This window comes from Maniola hyperantus, chromosome 12 (assembly GCF_902806685.2).
Source record: "Maniola hyperantus chromosome 12, iAphHyp1.2, whole genome shotgun sequence".
NCBI classification, from domain to species: domain Eukaryota; kingdom Metazoa; phylum Arthropoda; class Insecta; order Lepidoptera; family Nymphalidae; genus Maniola; species Maniola hyperantus.
The window spans coordinates 11517033-11529658 of record NC_048547.1 but is presented as its reverse complement, the minus strand read 5'-3'; the positions used below and the strand labels follow the sequence as shown (position 1 = coordinate 11529658).

The window sequence follows — 12626 nt, the reverse complement described above, 5'->3', positions numbered from 1 at the left end:
CGACATGGATTTAGGTTTTTTTAAAAAAATCCGGGATAAAAAGTAGCCTATGTCCTTCCCCGGGTTGCGAGCTACCTCTGTACCAAATTTTGTCAAAATCGGTTGAATGGTTGAGCCGTGAAAAGCTAGCAGTCAGACAGACAGACACACTTTCGCATTTATAATATTAGTATGGATTTGATGCCTGATCAAATATGCAATAAATCTCATGCAAAAATGCAATACATATATGCAAAAAATGATCTTTCAAACTTAAAAGTACCATCAAGTAATTGGGAAGATCAGTTTGACAATCCGAATTTTTTCGAAGTTGATACTGTAACTTGATTAATTAATTCAGTCTCAAATTGCAGTCTTAACTTCGGAAAAATTCGAGTTATTCCAAAGGACAATGCTTAATTTCTGTGTGTGTGTGTGTCTGTTAATGTGTTTGTGTGTCCAGCATACCTGCGGCAAGTAGAACATCGTATCATATCACGATACGCGGCAGCGCGGTAGGCGCGGCGACAAACCGGACAGCACGAGCCCTACATAAATAAAATTAACAATCATTTATTTGATAGCTTATATTATATGGTTTAACAATTAATTTTTTCACATTTGTAAATGGCGCCAAGCAGCCAAAAATATACTTGCAAGGTGGGAATGACTAGTGAACGTTGTTAGGCATGCTGGTCATGACGGGTGAACGCAGTTGGCCTCGGTGGCTATGACAGGTGAAAGTAGTTGGGCACGGTGCCCATGATAGGTGACCGTAGTTTGTCATGGTGGCCATGACAGGTGAACGTAGTGAGACACAGGCTGAGATCTATAGAGCGAACTTTGACTTTGCTCAGACTTAAGATTGAGTTAAAACGAGACAGATTTTGTGGGAGATATAGCTCTGTCTCCTTTTAACTCTGTCTTAAGTCAGAGTGCGCTCTATAGATCTTACCCATAGTGTGAGTGACTCACCTTGTTACGCTGCTGGTAGCACGAGTCGCACACGGTGTAGTGCGCGTGCCAGCGCGACGAGGGCCCGGCGCCGGGCGAGCGCGCGCCGCAGTCGCTGCACACGCGGCAACACTTGCACTTCCAGCCGTACTTAGGCACGGTGGCCATGACGGGGCGCAGGCACGTGGCGTGGTACAGCTTGTCGCAGTGCTCGCACGCCACGGCGCGCGCCTCGCCCGCGCCCGGCCCCGCCTCGCCGCGGCACACCTGGCACACGCGGCACGCGCGGCACGACCAGCCCGCGCGGACCCCTGCACCCACACAATGCCTTTATTTAAGGTGCATCCCCGAGCACAACGCTACACTAGCCGTTATCTTCTTTTAGCTAATCTTTTTTTAAATATCAAACAATAAAAATTGTTATTTTATTTATTCTTTGATTTAAATTTATAAAAGCGCTCGAAAGTCAGGTATAGTACAATACAATAATTAAATAAGTTCGCTAGCTCTGGTGCCCAAGGACGCTCCTTAAACAACAAGTCATATACGTTAGCTTTAGTATAAGCAAGACCTGAAAGTAATTTGTTCAGAATCAGTAACAGAATCGATTTCAATATTTTTTTAAACCCTGTTATATTTTGACAAAAAAAAATTTTTTAATCCTGCAAGTTTGGACACCTAGTTGAATGAACGCATGTACCACAGCTGATACGAGCCGACGACGATCGACGCCAGCCGTCCTGTTCGCACATAGCAGCTCGGCTACACTTCATGGAGCATGGCTGTCTATGCAGTAACTTACCAGGCAGCTGAGCGAGTCCCACGCAAGTGCCATGGTAGTGGCCGCCGCAAATCACGCACGTCATCAAGTTCGATATGTCACCTATGGTCCGACACGTCCGGCAATCAATGTCTGCTGTACCTGCACAGACAAGCGATTACAGTACGCAGAAAGTAATGTACATCTGCCTTTAGAATGACATTTCGGCTTTGTAGAGCGTTGCCTCTGTCACTCATACCTACATGACGTTTTGTCGGTCTCAACGACAGGGACAACGCTCTACAAATCAGCTATCTTATATACCTTCTAAATGTACATTACTTTCGGGCGCGTACTGTACCAATAATTTGTGAAATACTATCCAGGAATTTATTCTTGGAAACTTGGCAGTAGTGTGATTTCGTGGACTGGATATGAATGAATTATTTGAAACCTTCTTGTGAACGACACAGGAACAGCAAAAGTTGTAAAGTAGAATGTAATATTAGTGTGTTCTTGTGAACTAGATCAGAATGTATTCTTATGAACTCAATAGGAATGTATTCTTATAAACTAGATAGCAATATATTTAATGTAGTAATTTATTGTACTCTAAACAAGAATTTATTCTTGCAAACTAGAAAGTAATTTGTTTTTGTGAACTAGACCGTAGCGTGACTAGACAGTAAAGAATTCTTGCGACCATCAACATATTCATCATCATGATCAACCCATTACCGGCTCATTACAGAGCACAGGTCTCCTCTCAGATTGAGAGGTGTTTTGGCCATAGTCTACCATGCTGGCCAAGTGCGGATTGGTAGATCAACATAATTACTTACACTCAACTGGCACTTGATATAAATGATCCTTGCAAAACGACGATCTCGTCTGGAAGTCCATAAAGCCGCCGGAAGCAAGGACACAAGGCAGGTGGAAATATTTACTACAACTCATCTGCAACAAATGATACATGACTCTAAATTACTTTCTCAGCTAAATGTATTCAATTTATTTAGGTTTAGAATACACATAAGTTGCACACTAACGTGTATTCCAACAATTCAAGAACAGATAGACATAGATGAAGTTTAGAAAAAAAAGGACTGTGGGGTTCATAATTTGTTAAACAAGTAACACTAACCTTGCAAGGAACGCTTGCACCATGTCGCTGACAGAAGGCACATTTTCTACTCAGGGCTGCGGTCACAACTCCTCTGACCCTAGCCTCCTCTATCTGTTCCTTATCTTCTTCAGAGTTACACGCAGCTGCCACTTGGTCTTGAAATGGCGGGCTGAATTCAAGGCAGCAACGGTGGACGTACAGCATCCCAGATGATACCACAGCAGGTAGCTCTAGGGTCTCCAGAAACCCGATGATGGATAGTTCATCTGTGTGCTCCATGTTGTATAATGGGGTCCTTTTAAAATGATAAATTTAGATTAAAGCACATAATTTTTTTGCTGCTTGCCAATATTGAAAATTAGTCAAGTGCTAGTCAAAAAAACCACAAAACTTGTGGTTTTTTTGATTCATTAATAAACCTTATAGGAAAATTACAGGAAAAACCTATAGACACCAGAATCAATGAAAATAATAAAGCTTTCTGATGTCTTACTTTCGTTGATTCTGGTTCACTTTTTTGCACACTTACTATCATGTGAGACTGCAGTTAAGGACTGACTTGTAATGAAATTTAAAAAAAAATAAGTATACTTACTTGCATTTATTAAAAGCCTTCTGCCGTCTGCTTAACGGCATCGTCTGTTGCTGTTGGCTACCATCCATCAGCTCTGGTGGCGGTGACGCCAGCCCTGCAGGCATGGCCAGTACGGGCGTAGTCGGCGTGCTGGTGGGCGTGGCGCCACCAGAGTTGGACACCACCGGAGTGGTGCTGCCGTCCGACTCGACGATGCAGACAAACTGACGCATCTCCCCCTGGCCAAGTTGACTGCGCTCGCTCAGGTTGCATAAGGCACATACTTTGCCAGGCCTGAAATTATTGTGTTTCATGATCCAAAGACACAAATATTTATAAGTATAGGTAAAAGGAGAAACTAAGTGATGGGTTATCAACATAAGTACAGCTCAAATCACTAAGGGCGCCTTCAAAGTAGCTGCAAAGTGCCGCAAGGAGGCAGCGCAACTGCAGCGCTGCTTTTTAAAACAAAAAAAAATAGCCTTTATTCTCTGAAACAATTAGTTATACATCTTATATTACTAACTAACCGTATTACTGATTTCTTATTTCGTATTATTTAATTATCCTATCCTACATAATTTATTCCAAAAATTGGTAACACCAGCAATTTACAGATCAGGTTGTCCTGATTGGACATAGGCCTCCTCTAGACTTCACCATTTTTCCCTGTCTCACGCTGCTTTATAAAACCATATAAATAAAAAAGCTTTCTACCTAAAAGCCAATAATTGGGAATTGAATTTAATTACACACTGTATTTAATACTAACCATTTTTCTGGTATGTATGGTGGTTCTTCTGGGGCTGGCATTGTAAAATCATCTTCATCAATCATTTCATCAAGGGCTTCATCCCGACTGCCTCTATGTCTCTTTGCCCCTCTGACAGAGCCAGCGAGGTTACCCCTATATCTGCAACAATACAAATTCAAGAGCTATAATTCTAATTGACTCTTACAGTCTTAATCAGTACCCCTATTATAAATACGAAACTGTGTTTGTTTGTTGGTTTGTCCTTCAATCATGTCGCAATAGCGCAACGGATTGACGTGATTTTTTGCATGGGTATAGATAAAGACCTGGAGAGTGACATAGGCTACTTTTTATCCTGGAAAATAAAAGAAATCCCACAGAATTTTTGAAAAACCTAATTCCAAGCGGACGAAGTCGCGGGCATCAGCTAGTGTAGAATAAAACTAAAAGTGGTCAGTTAATTAAAAAGGTCATAGATAGGTCACTATTATTCTATTAATAGTTACCTACACTATTAAATTCCAATAATATGTACATTATTATTATTACCTTCTGACTATTTTTCCTTCTCGAGCCAGTTTTGCCCCCTCTTTGCGTGGTCTCCCCGGACCCCTTCTGCCTGATGTAAAGAACGGTCGCGTGTAGGTCTGGTGGTGGAAGAATGCTGGTTGTGACACCACGGACAGTGGGGATGCTGGTTCCTCGCCACGAGGAGAAGAGGCACATGATGTTGGTGTTGACGCTGGGCCCGGATAGAAGTCTATAGGAAGTTACTAGTGATTTACAATATATAATGTTATATATACATAATATAGATTACTTGTAGATTAATAGTGTGATGATTTAAAAAAGCCAGCTAATTTTCTTTAAATGATGTATACTACGCGTGTAAGCAAGTTTTAGTTACAGCAAACATCAATTATGCCCATTGACTGTAAAGGTTACAGACGCTGGTACAAGGGTCTGTTGCCCAAATCAAAAGTTGTTAGCCTTTCAATATAGGAAATTCTCTTGTAGCTACAAATAAAAATTATCAGTACCTGCAGACGGTGGAACCTCGCTTTCATCATCTGATCCATCGTCAGCTAATAAATCCACTTCCAGGACCCCTTCGTCTGGTCCGTCCATCTATAATTTATAACACATGTAAACTTTAAAGTATACGCGTAAACACACTAAACTGCACTTTTTAACGGGCATTATTCACTTTTCGACTCCAAACACAAAACATAATGTAATCAGACGGCCATAATGAACGACAAGTGGATACTTGCGAAGTGCGCCCATGAACTTACCGCAATTTATTGCGATGGACAGGAAGGCTACTGAGCTCAGAAGAATGATATAAAATGTGATAACAAAATCATTTTTAGTTTATTTTATGCAAAAAATAATAATATTGTATTACGAAAGTACAAAATAACATTCGTAGCGATCGCGAAATGCGAAAATGCGATGCACACCACAGAGCACAGACCAATAACATATAGGATACAGACCACCAACTCCATAGACGATGTTTGTTTCAGTAGTAAGGGGAAGTGGGAGGCAAGGAATTTATATAACAAATTGTCATTGTTGTAGTGATCGTCTGTCTCACATTTTATTGGTTTTTACTATGAGAATCCACAGGACCATCTCTTTCTAACTTTATATAATATATAGCAATTATATGCCCGGATTGTCGTAAATTAGGGATGGCGTGACAGCAGGAAAACCGTAACTTTGTAGTGATGTCCTTTTTACAGATTTTAACGGTTTTGCTATTAATTACCGATTTTCAGTATTTATCGGTAATCCTACTAATAATTTATTAAGGAATTTAGTTTTTCAAAAAAAAATCAATCAAATTTATCAAAATATAAAAACTTTATTTAGAATAGACAATAACCATGTTCCAGTTGTAGTTGACGATAAGTGTTCATCTGTATTCTTAAGCTGTGGGCCACATCTCTGCTGAAGACTTGCGCAGCAAGTTTCACCTGTAATGCATAGTTATTTTTTTATAGATAATTATGTTAATAAACTAAATTTGATAATGCAATTTAGATTTAAAGTAGACACTGGGTTTAAAATATAATTAAAGAATTTAACTGAGTAGTTTGGAAATTCATTAGGATTCAAATTTTTGTTCAAAAAATTATCTTTTATGCTCATAATTATACTATCCTAAACCTAATTATCCTAATCCTAATGTTAATATTATAAACTAGCCGATGCCCGCGACTTCGTACGCGTGGATTTAGGTTTTTAAGAATCCTGTGGAAACTCTTCAATTTTCCGGGATAAAAAGTAGTGTATGTCCTTCCCCGGGATGCAAGCTATCTCTGTACCAAATTTCGTCAAAATCGGTTGAACGGTTGAGCCGTGAAAAGCTAGCAGACAGACAGACAGACACACTTTCACATTTATAATATTAGTATGGATGTGAAAGTGTGGATGTTTGGATGTTTGTTACTCAATCACACAAAAACAGCTGAACGGATTTGGATGAAATTTGGAATGGAGATAGATTATACCCTGAATTAACATATAGGCTGCTTTTTATCCCGGAAAATCAAAGAGTTCCCGCGGGATTTTGAAAAATGAAAATCCACGCAGTCGCTGGCATCACCTAGTATGCTCATAATTATCTTCGACACTATTGGGCGCCGACCCTGGTTATTGGTACTTCTTGTTTTTATGGTGTCTATGTGATCACGTGATGAGATATTTGTAAGCTGAAACTTAAAATTGACCAACAACAGGGTCTACAACCCATAGTTTCAGAGACAGTGCTTTCAAAAACGTGATAACATAGACACCACGAAAACAAGAAGTTTTAGTACCAATAACTAAGGTCTGCGCACCATAGTTTTATTGGATTTTTTCCATGGCAAGGACATTATCACAAAGCTATTGTTACAAAACAAATGTTCAGTTACTTGCCATCAATTTGGTTTCACATGCTTGTCTGTTAATTTGGTAGACCATCCAACACCTGCCACACCATCAACAGCAAACAGCTTCTCGATGTAGTCCCACTGAGCACGCCGACTCCCGATGAGCAAGTCCTTCTTCTGAAAATTATTGTGGACATCATATATATGATATATTTATGACTCAGTGGTTGAGAGTAATGAGTAATAGAAGTTGTTGGCTCTAAAATAGAGTGCTGAATTAAATCTAGTGACTTCTGTTTGTCAGGAATCGGGATATTTGGCAAGGGATTTACTAAATCTATAGGACTTGAAATAACAGAAGCTTGCTCATTCCTACTTTGTTTGTCTGTTTGTGAAGTCGATGGGATATCGACTATGTTAACATCGAGGGGTTTACCAGTCTGTAATATGCAAATTCAGCGTGGGAATTGAATCTTTTGTCAATCTATTATTTACGATATACCGAGGTAAGAAATGGAATTCGCAAATCCTGACATTTTTTAATTGCCTAAGGGAGTACTTACGCAAATATGTACAGTTAATCAACCATGCTTTCCATCTAGTTGTGTCGGTAAAAGGTACGGCGTGTAAATGTAGGGTGCTTTTACACTTAGGTACACTACACTGCCTCATATCAGATAAAAAGGATACTAGGTATTTAGAAACACTAACAATTATTACTAAGCCTAAATTAGGCAGGCAAGTTTAAAGAGCACATCCACTATATCTCTCAATTAAAACAAAATCATAAAAAACTGAAAATAGAAATATAAAACGAATATCCTGTTATAACTGCAGCACACTTCAAGGTTTAAACTCTCGCAATGGATTAAAGGAGAAAAATTGAGTTTTTTAGGTTAGGTTATAAAATCTCTCAAAACCGACATGTTTTATTTCGAAATTCTATGTAATGAAAGCCGATTGGATCTAATCACCGACCAATAAGATTTGAGCAAAAAATATCATAGGTGTGCTGTATGTACATGTGCCTTTAATACTGTGTGAGTGGAGCGAGATAGTCCTGTGGATTTCGAAAGAGGAATAGAAAGTGCGAAAGAAATGGACTGATGCATCTTTTATGGCCCTCAGTTGACAGGGCCTGCCACAGAGCTGGTATGGCTCCAGGGTCATCAATCTTAGAACAAATAGCATGGTACTTCAATTCATTTAGTACCAAAAGTCAATAGCAGACCGCGCTACTGTGACTGGACAAATTCGATATATTATTCTGTGGTCAAGGCATCCCATGTTTAATTTTTCTACCAAATTGGTAGTTTAGTTTACATTAACATATTTGTATTTTAAAGAAAAAAATATTCTCTAACAATTAATTTCTATTTACCAATATTTTATTTGGTTCTACCTTTGGTATGTATCATTGATTTAATAAATATTCTTCAAAATAAAATTGTCAGACAATTTTTTGCTATTGATATGGTAGAAATTGGGCAAACAACCTGGTCTGTGCTGGCGGTCGTAATGTTTTCTGATTTTGCTATTTTCAATACCTTTTGTAACTATTTAAAGCCAGTTTTTAGTGATTTCACGCTACGTTTAGCAAATCAGTGAACCTAACCCACGCTAAGTAAGCTGTCAGAGATTCTAGTGTTTTGAGACCAAAGAAATTTTAAGTTTTCCGTACCCATGTTTGAAACAGAGACTTCCAGTGTTTTGAGACAGGACTCCAGTGTTTTGAGACAGAACTCCAGTGTTTATTTACGAGACAGGACTCCAGTATAGTTGTAGTTAGGTACTAGTTAAGTTTAGTGAACATTTCTTACAAGAGGGGCTGTATTCCAGGCTGTTCAGGTTCACTGCAGGTTTGTAAATTCCATTGTAATACCGGTCATATCTACTTTAATCCTTGAATGCAATTTTTATTAAATTCCTTGAACTTGATGACAATATGGTTCACGCATAGGTTTTTCTTTAAGTATTGGGCGTTCCGATCCAGTGATAGATTCTCTTGACGATTCGAAAGCACCTATTTACAAGTTTATTTGCATAAAGAAGTAGGTATTTCTTTAGTTTTTCTAGACCAAATTCCTATCATGATCAACACATCGCTGGCTCACTACAGAGCACGGGTCACTTCTTAGAGTGAGAAGGGGTTTAGGCATAGTCTACCACACTGGCCACGTGCGGATTGGTAGACTTCACACCCTTTGATAACATTATGGAGAACTTTCAGGCATGCAGGTTTCCTCACGATGTTTTCCTTCACCGTTAATGCAAGTGATATTTAATTAGTTAAAACACACAACTCCGAAAAGTTAGAGGTGCATGCCCTAGATTGAACCCCCGACCTCAGATTAGATGTGATTAGATTAATTGAGTCAGATTTAGTGAACATGTTATGAACTTGTGACCATACTAAGATACTCATATTTTTACTTTTCAGGTTTAGAAAATGTCCTGCATGAATTTCCAAATCGTGCAAAAGATTTGGATCGTTTTATGACCTGGATTCATAATATTGATATCTTGAAACTAAACTACTCGGCACCAGACCCCAGTCCTCAGGCAACTTTATAAACTGTTTTAGGATAAGGAAGAGTGATTAGGATTAATTTTGGTAAAAATAAAGATTAGAATCCAAAAATTTCTATTATTTAAAAATATGTGTTCAGATTAATTATTATAGATTTTTTTTAAATTTACATGATATGTTAAATTGTAAGGGAGTCAAATATTAATAAATAATTAATCTGAACACAATCCTACCTTCCATAGCAGTCCTATATGTATGTATTATATGTATAGGTATGAACCTATAAAGCAGTCTATATAATATAGGTAGGTATGTACATATTATAAATATTAGTTCCATTCGTCAGATACAGATGGCGCTCCTAAGCTGTTGCCACTATTAGCTCGCGAGATAGTACTCTATTTCCATATGTTAAAAGTACTCTGTGTATGGCTCGCCCTGGGCTCGCCTGTGATGGCTCGTATGCAGGTATAGGTACATAATCTATGCTCGTAATGCTCGTATGGCTGTGGATATCAGTCCTTGTTCTGAGATAGATATAGTGTCAGTCATAGATTATCTTGGTGTCAGTGTATTGTCTATGCCACAGAGTACATTGTATAAATACTATCTCTATGATGTACTCTGTGAATATAATACTCTTTGGAGTATTCACAGAGTACTTTGTAAATATATGAAAGGAGTATTGATATGGAAATGGAATATCTACGTGTCAAACACTGAGCTTGTTTGTTTTCAATTTGTACATGGTTATGGTTATATTTTTATAATTAAAAGTAATTAAAGCAGTGCTTTTACTTATACAAATGGCAGGGATACCGGTGGCTACAAAGTTAATTTTAGTAATAAGTTTACTTTCTAATTGTGTCCATTCTACGCTATTTGAAAGCGACTCCTGCTATTCTTTCGGCAGCGGCAATGTGTTTCCCGGCGGTGCTCGAAAAATTGATCATAAATTACAATTTACAAAAGCTATGAGTATGTCTTATTAGAAAAACTTATAATCGTTGTCTTCTTTATAGGTAAATTACAGAATTATTTTTTTGTTTGGTTTTAGTATCGAAACCGGCCCCGGAGTGGGAGGCGACGGCAGTAGTAAATGGAGAGATTACACAGCTCTCTTTGTCTAGTTTCAAGGGAAAATATTTAGTGTTCTTCTTTTACCCATTAGATTTGTAAGTATATCCTATTTGTACAACATACCACTGAGTTAGCACCCACTAAAGGTCCCAGCGCACTTGAGCGGCGCGGCAAATATAGTTTATATGAGTTTGTATATAGCAAAGCGTGCTTGAGCGATGAGGCGCGGCAAATATAGTATATGAGTTTGTATGTAGCAAGGCACTGCAAATGTGTAACATTAAGTCATAAGATATAGGAACATGATATAGGAACATATCAACCAGATTTATTACAAGTTGGCGGGTTTATATATATTCGGATATATCTAGAAATAGGTTTCCTGCAGTTCACTAAAAAGCACATAAATTTTCATAACACTACAACCTGTGACCTGTTGATAAGGATCTACAGGTTTTAACTACCAGCTTCCACAGCTTTATTAATTAAATCTTTTTTATTTGGCAAATTACTTCAAATTAATTCAACATTATTTTTTAGAACTTATCTCTCTATGTAATAAAATGTGAAATTTAATTTAGTAAATTTTACATTCAGTATTATTTTCAGCACTTTTGTATGCCCAACTGAAATATTGGCATTCTCTGAAAGAGTAGAAGAATTCAAAAAAATCAACACTGAGGTAGTGGCATGTTCAGTTGACTCACACTTTACTCACCTTGCTTGGATAAACACTCCCCGAAAAGAAGGAGGACTTGGCAAAATAAACTTACCACTTCTAAGTGATCTTACTCATTCTATTGCAAAAGATTATGGTGTGTATTTAGAAGACTTGGGTCATACACTGCGAGGGTTGTTCATAATTGATGATAAAGGCATTCTGAGGCAAATCACGATGAATGACTTGCCAGTGGGCAGGTCTGTTGATGAGACCTTGAGGCTGGTGCAAGCATTCCAGTATACTGATAAACACGGAGAGGTATGCCCAGCTGGATGGAAACCAGGGCAGGATACTGTAAGTATTACTGAATAAAATTTGAAATACAACTGAAGTGCCCAAAATTGATCTTTAAATATTTTAATTGAATACAAAAAACGGGCAAAATGCTACAACTTAATATGTCACATTAAAGTACATAACATTAATATTTTTCCTGTATTTGATTAGCCATCTTTCATAAAACAAGATATTTTCAGGTAACTATTTTTGTTTTTCAGATAATTCCCAACCCCTCTGAAAAGAAGAAGTACTTCCAAAAAGTTGCTGATTAACAGACATTTTAGATGACTTCCAACCATTCCTTGTTTAGTTAAGTCTTCCCAGTTAGTTTGAGATTAAAAGTAAAAAATAATGAATTTATTAACATTTCATCTACTTTTATCTGAGATTACAATGACAATATTATTGTTTTGATAAAAACGTTTTTTTACTGAAAGCCACAAAGCAAAATAAGAAGAAAAACGTTCCTAATAGAAATTTAATTTAAATAAAAATTTAATTTTCAATGGAATCTATGTCACAATTCACATCATCACAATTAAATTAAACATAGTCTTGCCATTGTGGTATGTGGTAACATAAAAATAATAATTAATCAGTGAAATATAAATTTATACTTTTGCAATTTGCTCACTATTTATATTGTATGTGTAATATAAGTATAATTTTTATCTTTAAAATTAGATGAACAGGTAGGTGTTTAAATACTCTGAAAAGGTATTTGTATTTTCTACTATTATCTGTATTATATGTCTGTCCAGTTTAAGACTGATGTATAATACAACAATGCATTGTCTATATGGAATAATAACTAATGAAAAGTAGTAAATTTATTTTTATATTTTAGTCTTAGTTTTCTTTATAAATACTTATTACTTAGTAGACAGACATATCATTTCATGACTTTAAAGATCGCTACCGCGAATGCGTCGATCTGCTAAAGGCTTTAAACTAAAATATTTCCACTGCTTTGAATGATTAGAAAAT

At 37.3% G+C, this 12626-nt stretch overlaps 2 protein-coding genes across 2 annotated transcripts in view; one reads left to right on the top strand and one right to left on the bottom strand.

The window, feature by feature from the left end:
- The window catches only part of LOC117987231 (histone-lysine N-methyltransferase 2C-like), a 65925-nt gene extending 60342 nt beyond the window's left edge, over nucleotides 1-5583 (bottom strand). The window contains 10 exon segments of the mRNA XM_069502011.1: nucleotides 448-527; nucleotides 955-1244; nucleotides 1736-1855; nucleotides 2536-2650; nucleotides 2838-3114; nucleotides 3415-3687; nucleotides 4166-4306; nucleotides 4697-4907; nucleotides 5188-5275; nucleotides 5443-5583. Of these exon segments, the coding sequence (XP_069358112.1) occupies nucleotides 448-527; nucleotides 955-1244; nucleotides 1736-1855; nucleotides 2536-2650; nucleotides 2838-3114; nucleotides 3415-3687; nucleotides 4166-4306; nucleotides 4697-4907; nucleotides 5188-5275 (1595 nt within the window). The 5' untranslated portion in view covers nucleotides 5443-5583.
- Nucleotides 5584-10249: 4666 nt separating this feature from the next.
- On the top strand, nucleotides 10250-12485 carry Prx4 (Peroxiredoxin 4). Its single transcript, XM_034974061.2, has 4 exons — nucleotides 10250-10537; nucleotides 10617-10734; nucleotides 11249-11654; nucleotides 11858-12485. The coding sequence occupies exons 1-4, from the start codon at nucleotides 10366-10368 to the stop codon at nucleotides 11909-11911; spliced, it is 750 nt and encodes a 249-aa protein (XP_034829952.1). The 5' UTR covers nucleotides 10250-10365; the 3' UTR covers nucleotides 11912-12485.
- Nucleotides 12486-12626: the final 141 nt, after the last annotated feature.